Below are 7,416 nucleotides of genomic sequence, written 5' to 3'. Positions count from 1 at the left end.
CCACTCACCACTCCAATATCAGATGGATAGATCACGGTGCAGATGGTGAGAAGACTCCGTCCGGAACTCTCTCTCTCTGTGTCTTTGCTTCGTAAAATGGTGGCCGCCGCGCCACGCTGCACCTCACTGGAATCTGAATTGCAGGCGCCTCTGGATGATCCGGAACACCCGCCGGTCCACTGCACTGAAGAAGCGATGCTGTCCGCAGAGATCCCTCTGCGTATAGCTGTCCGGCTCCCCGCTGTGTAGGCTGCTAATCGACAGCAACTCCCTGTCACACAGACCTCTTGCTGGCAGAGTCAGAACGGTGTCCAGAGAGAGCGATCTAGGCCGCGCCTGCCCTATTTATATCCTCTCCCAGCAGTCTGTTCGGTGCACTCAGCATTCTGTTCCTTGTAGTTCAAATGAGTCCTGCTGGCAGTGCCACTTCTGCATTCTGAACTACATGTTCCATGATGCTTTGCTCTGAGTCCTCACACAGGAAGAAAAGAAACACACATGTAGCGCACTACCCCCGTAGGAGCTGCTAAGTTGTTCATTTTCCCACTGGCTATCCCAAACCCTTACCTCTGACACTTCGGGTTACATTATGTGTAACAGCACAAACTCAATACCCTTAACACAGCTGTGGTATAATATTAGTGTGCAGTAAAACTTAAAGACAATTTCACAATATATAACATAATATACCTTTTTGTTTTTACCTGTAACCTCCAGCTTGCACCTGGTCAACAGTTCAAAAGAAGCAACACTCCACACAGGAATACTTAAACAAGAGTTATGTTTTACTGTACTTGCTTCAAAATAATGATTACAGTAGTTGTACTGTCAGACCAACGTAGTGTGACAGCCAACAAATTTAATCCACAATAAAGTACTATACAAATGTAAAGTGTTTAAATTAATCTCTTAGCAATGCGTCTAGGAAATGGGACAAATGACAGAGTGAACTGACTTCACTATGGGCATTGTCCCACCCTCAGCATGCTTTGTAACTGTAGAGAAAGCAAATGCTATTTTAACAAAGTATAGTACAATCCCTAGGGAGCTCCCACTGCTTTATATTACAGTAACTTTAAAGGGCAATGAAACACAAAGCCTTGCGGTTTATGAGACAGTCCTTCTTTTCTTCTTTCTTCTGCTAGCTATGTGTAAAGTAAATTGCAATCCAATGGTTAACAACTCCCAGGTCAAAGCAAACTGAATGTTGAACTGATGTTGTGCTACAGCAGCACTGCAACTATCTCTGGTGCCTATAACACAGTATCAGAATTGTAATGAGGTACAGGCTTGAGGCTTATTTTGAACTCAGTCTTAATCCTTTGAATTTCCTCTGTGGGACTACAGGTCCCACCAACACTGTGTTATAAATGCAGGTGTGTAAAAGTGCGTCAAAGAAACTTTTGGGCAGCAGCCCTCTCACCCAACCAGGTCTGCAATGTAGAACAGTTCTGCTCCGGTGCACAGGGTCCTGTTTCCGGCTGGCCGACACTGCTACGCTACTCCACTCAACGAGATGTTCTGGGACTCTCAGATGACTCCAACAGGCTTCTCTGGCTCCTTCCCAGTCTTGCCTCGCCGTCAGTCAAGCTCACTTATGTGTCACAGGATTGCTGATCAGATCGCCCCACAGTGGATGTAGGCCAGCTTCACTGGAAACCTCCACACAGATCCTCACAGGCTGGCCATGCGTTCCCAAGACAGCCAAGATGGCTGCACCGAGTTCTTTTATAGCCTTCCCACAATGCAGTTCAGTTCTCTTGGTGCTCATGGGAGGTCATTAGTGGGTAGGTCAAGTTAATGTGGAACTATAAACAAGATAGTCACTTCCTATCTTCTTCTCCAGAAAGAAAAAGTAAAATAAAGTCCATTCACAATCTTGGCCGCTAGATGGCGCCAAATGCTAACTTATAACACTGTACATAGAATAACATAGCATTGAATTAATAGGCAACAATAGGAAGAAGGGCACAGTACAGGGTGGGCAGGAGGGCACAGTACAGGGTGGGCAAGAGGGCACTGTACAGGTCGGGCAAGAGGTTACAGTACAGGGAGGGCAGGAGAGCACAGGGAGGAGCCGGGTGATGTCACTTCCGGTCACGGCCGAGACCGGAAGTCTTTGTGTTTGAAACATATTTTTCATGTATGCTGCTGGCTTTGCCATTTTTAGATGTTATTTTGTCTATTTTAAATAAAAGACCTACAATTTATTTTAAACTACTACACTATGGAGGCTCCTATATCCTTTATGTAACATCCTGGATCAGGAGATAATATCGGAAGAGTTTGTTGTGGAACATGGATCACATGGGAAAATATCCATCCATCACTTGAGGCTGCAGTTGCTCCTTATCCTGCTGGGATATTTCCATTCAAGAGGAAGACAGCACAGTTCACCAGGATCCAACATCTTGATGCATGACTAGACCCATTGGAGTCTATCCCTGAGGTGAGAGGCTAGAACACACTGGGTGTGGATTGATGAAGTTTATCTACAGGCTATCATCACATTCTATCCTGCTGATTTGCACTTGGACACTTTTTCCTCCTCCCTCCCCCCTCCTGTTTTTACACCTATTTTGCACAATTGAAGAGACTTTCAATCATTGTGATATTTGATACACATTTTTTCTATTGTCATTGGACTATTTTTGATGATATATGATTGCACTTTTGCACATTGACATAGGATTTGTTTATCGCATTTGCACTTTATTATTATATTTGTGATTTAGCACTTTATATTGTTTTAGTATTGGTTATAGTTTATAGCGCTGCTTCACTTTACTACTTATATAAAGGGAGGGCAGGAGGCAGGGGCGGACTGAAACTCATGGGGCCCCTGGGCAATAGGAGATTATGGGGCCCCCAGGCAATCAGAGACTATGGGGCCACACAGTATACACACACACAGTATACAATCACACAGTATACACATACATGTACACACAGTATTGTAAAAAAAAAAAACACAGATTTATACATACTGTCCCTGGTTTTACTGAGGCTGGCAACCCTGATGGGGCCCCCTAGTGGCCCAGGACCCTCGGGCAGTGCCCGTGTGGCTCAATGGTCAGTCCGCCCCTGGCAGGAGGGCACAGTACAGGGAGTGCAGGAGGGCACAGTACATGGAGGGCAGGAGGGAAGAGTATAGGGCGGGCAGGAGGCTACAGTACAGGGAGCGCAGGAGGGCATAGTACAAAGCGGGCAGGAGGATACAGGGAGGGCAGGGGGGCACAGTACAGGGAGGGCAGGCAGAGTACAGGGCAGGCAGAGGGGCACATTACAGCAAGGGCAAGAGGGCACAGTACAGGGTGGGCAGGAGGGCACATTACAGGGCGGGCAATAGGGCACAGTACAGGGAGGGCAGAAGGGCACAGTGCAGGGTGGGCAGGAGGGCAGAGTACAGGGAGGGCGGAGTACAGGGAGGGCAGGAGGGCACAGTACAGGGAGAGCAGGAGGGCACAATACAGGGAGGGCAGGGAAAAGGGTAGACAGGAGGGCACATTGCAGCAAGGGCAGGAGGGCATAGCACAGGGTGGACAGAAGGGCACAGGACAGGCAGGAGGGCACAGCACAGGGGTCGCTGCTGGCAGTGCACTAGGCAGAGCTCTTTCTCCCATCCCTGCACTGGAGACATCCTGAGCACAGGCACTAAAAAAACTCCTGCTCCCCACACAGCACACACTGCAGCTGAAATCTGATTCCCTCTTACACAGACATGATGTGCACAGTGTATAGCTAGCTACTGGTTGTAGTTCCGACCTGTGAAATTTCATGGTCGGAATGGCGACTTAGTTGCAGTAACTAGCTATACACTGTGCACATTGTAGCTGTAAGGGATGGGGAGGAGGAGGTGTTAGTGCTGTGCTCAAGATGTGTACCATGCGGGGATGGGAGATTGCCGGCAAGTATCAGGGGTGGTGGAAGACTTGGAAGGGGGGGAGGGCTTAGAATGGGGGGAGCCCACCCCAGCACCCCCTAGATCCGGGCATGATCTTACCACTGCTGCTTGTGCTGGTGGGATGTGTACTGCTTCGATCCCCACCGACTCTCCTCTCCTATTCATCCCCTGTAATTGAAGCAGTACAGATCCCACCCACAGTAGTAACATGCTCTGCCTCAGGGGGTTCCGCCTTGAACCCTGCAACGCGCTAGAGGAGCGCTGGAAACTGCAGGAGTGGTTGGGGAACTGCAGGGGACCCCCCCAAGCACCTGATTCTGAGGGTACTTGATGTGAATCCAGAACTGTCCACAACATGGAGTGGAAACTGGGAATCGCTGGGGGGAGGGGGAGAAAAGAGACACCCGAAGCTGCTGGCCAGATGAAAAAGCAAAAGGGTACACTGTCTGTGAAAAGCTGAGCCCGATGCAACTGCCACACTAGCAGATGAAGGAATTCATGCCGCTGCCGGCATTGACCTGGAGACCAGGGGAGCACACAGGGGCCCAGGCAGCAAGAAAAACGGGGACAGGAGGAGTGGCAGTGGTATTTACTAGAACCGATCAGCTGTATTTTCCTGCAGCAGCTGAATGCCAGCGGGAGAGGGAGAAGGGGTCTTTCAGCTGCAAGAAAATACAGCTCATCTGGGTCTACTAAATGCCACCATTGTCCCTCCTGTCCCTGTTCCTCTTGCTGCCTGAGCCCCCTGGAGCATGAGTGGGGTCGACACTGCAACCCCTTTTGCTACGCCTATGCAAAAGGTAATAACTGTGGGGATGAGCTAATGGAGAAATTAAAAGTCATTTGAAAGTTAATTAGAGGCTGGATAGGCCTCCCTGAAGAGATGGGTCTTCACCTGAATAGGAGATATGTGAATAGGCAAAGGTAAAGGTGTTGGCGCTATAAAACATCATGATTGAATACATCATATGAATTGGTATACGTATATCATGTGCAAACAAGCAAACTAATAAAGTCCAAAGTGACAACCCCACTATATACATATAAAATCTTCTTGTTTGATGTTCCTTCAAATACAAGCTTCACCGCGAGTGCTCATGAGGTAGATGGCAACTCACCAGAAATGTTTGACCACTTTTTACAGTAGGTCAGATTGCGCTTTGATTGAATGGACTAAGTGGATCCTAGGTAGACATCTCACTATGAGACCCCCTCCAAGAAAGGCTGAGTATAAGGGTACAGACTCCACCAAGGACACAAAGAAGAACTCTAATAGTGTGGTAAGTTTTATTAAAAATGGTTTAAAAATTGACAAAGATTGCACTCACATGTGACTGTGCTATTCCCAGCACTAAGGTGTCTGCAGCACGTGCGGGTTGGTATATCAAAATCGCGGCAGCGTGCGATCCACGCCTCGTTCTGGATATACTGGAAAGATGGATGTAACATACAGGACCCGGAAGTGACGAGTTTGCGTTAGGAGTTATGTAGAGAAGGCAAGAAGGAAGCGTCGCACACCAAAGAAGCTGCTGAGTAAAAATAGCTTCAGCCAGCCAGCTCCCAGGCCACACCCCTGACACATTTCGCCCCACCCACAGGGCTTAGTCATAGGGTCTTTCCCACAGTCTATGGTCACAGTAGAATAGGAGATAGTTGGACAGTTTGGGGTAAGTAGTTCCAGAAGATGAGACAGGATATAGAGAAGTCCTGGAGGCGAGTGTGGGAGTAGGTGACAAGAGAACAGGAAGTCTTGGAAGGAGCGAAGAGAACAGTTCGGGTAGTATTTTGAAACAAAATTAGTGATGTAGCTAGTTGCAGATTGGGAATGGCTTTAGTATTTTGAATTTTGCTTGTTGGAAATGTGCTTGTTGGGTTAGCGGAGGCAGTGGAGAGATTGCCAGAGAGACATAGCAGACACAGAGTGGTTGGTGAGGAGTACAAGTCTGGAAGCGGTATTTATGATGGACTGAAGGGAGGATAGCCTATGTACGGGTAGATTAACTTTTTATTCTCGGTGGAGAAAACCTTTTTTTGAGAAGTTTATTTAAAATTGTTGCAGGAAGAACTAATCTTTAGTTTAACACTTTTCATGCACAATGGAAAGACTGAACTTTCAAGTTTATTTGGAACTGTGGCAGGATGGTCAGATCTTTATTTGTCATACACCTGGTCAGTGGGCTTATTTGATATAAGGCACACTATGTTTGCAGCACTTTTTTTATAATTTTTAATACAGATAATTACATTTACCTTGCAAACATCTTTCTTTTCACGTCCTACAATGGTACACAGCATTTCATTAGTTATTTGATATTTCTTTTTCCATTTTCTGCTACATTTCATTCTGTTTAGAATTGTGACATTGACTTCCATTAACCTATCAGCCAGTCTGCTATTTTCAATTCTTCCCCAGCCAGCAGTTTCACAGACTGTTCCATCTGCAACATCTTCATATGTCTTTGGTAGTATTGTGTAATTGACATATTTTCCCAGCTCTGTCCTACGTGCCAGCTGAAATGAATAAAAAATAAATCTCTTCATTATAATGGTAAATCATACAATGAAGTTGCTATGTTTTGCTATAGAGCTGTGGTTTAGTATGTGTACCCTAGGGGGTGATTCTACCTGGTGAATTAAATTAATGAATCATCAATGATAGGTATTTATAGAAAAGAAATGATGGTGTAGCTGAGTGACCATTCACTGACCATGCTCAAATGCAGGCGTATGCCCCTTTTAACTCCCATTTCCCACAACTCCCTGGGTACCTGAACACAACCAGGTATTTAGAGTTTTTCAGCTTTCCTCCTTCAGCAGCTCAGAGAGGACATACCTGATGAAGAGGTAGCTGGGCAAGTGGGGGTTCTCCACTGTCAGAACCAGTGTGTGAGAAACCAAATTGCATGCAGCTTCTCCAGAAGACCCAGATATGGTGGGGAGGTCCCTAATTGGTACCAGGGTTCTCCATTACCAGTGGGTGACCCTTTTTCCTTGAGTCTTGGATCCCTCCGGCTGTTAACCTGTGTTATGAGAGCTACACTTCACTTGACTGAGAGGGATGTTGTTTGAGGATAATAGCAAATAGCTGTTTGTGTTTTGAACTGTTTTACGAAAGTAGTGGATCAGAGCTAGACACTCTGATGTTATAGGGGACTGTAGAGACTAAACTATGCATAAACTATGGGAGCAAGGAGGACAGAGTGAGTGCTACAGCATGGCCAGTGACTTACAAGGGGAGAGACTGCCACATGTAGCAGGTCTCTCTGGAAGCGGGATGCCTAAATCTTCCCTAACCTTGCCCTGGGAGATCTCTGGAGCAGTCAGGCATACTGGTGGAGAAGCAGCTAAGTGGGCTGGCATTTCCAGCGTTTGATAGAGCTAGGAAAAGTGTCTACAGGGGAGTTGGAGGTACTCCAGGATGCAGTCTACAACATGGTGTGCTAATTTCAAAAGGGACTCAGACTTCCTAGCCCTTATGGGGCTTTTGTTTTTCTATTGGAGACTGTCAGTTA

At 46.8% G+C, this 7,416-nt stretch overlaps 1 protein-coding gene across 1 annotated transcript in view; it reads right to left on the bottom strand.

Annotated features, from left to right (window-relative positions):
- Positions 1-7,416, bottom strand: part of LOC141133353 (mast cell protease 1A-like) — a gene marked incomplete in the record, with an annotated part of 55,157 nt that overhangs the window by 11,261 nt on the left and 36,480 nt on the right. The window contains 1 exon segment of the mRNA XM_073622694.1: positions 6,155-6,415. Coding sequence (XP_073478795.1) covers positions 6,155-6,415 — 261 coding nt within the window.

The sequence above is a fragment of the Aquarana catesbeiana genome, linkage group LG01, assembly GCF_042186555.1.
Source record: "Aquarana catesbeiana isolate 2022-GZ linkage group LG01, ASM4218655v1, whole genome shotgun sequence".
NCBI lineage: Eukaryota > Metazoa > Chordata > Amphibia > Anura > Ranidae > Aquarana > Aquarana catesbeiana.
This window is presented reverse-complemented; position numbering and strand designations above follow the sequence as displayed.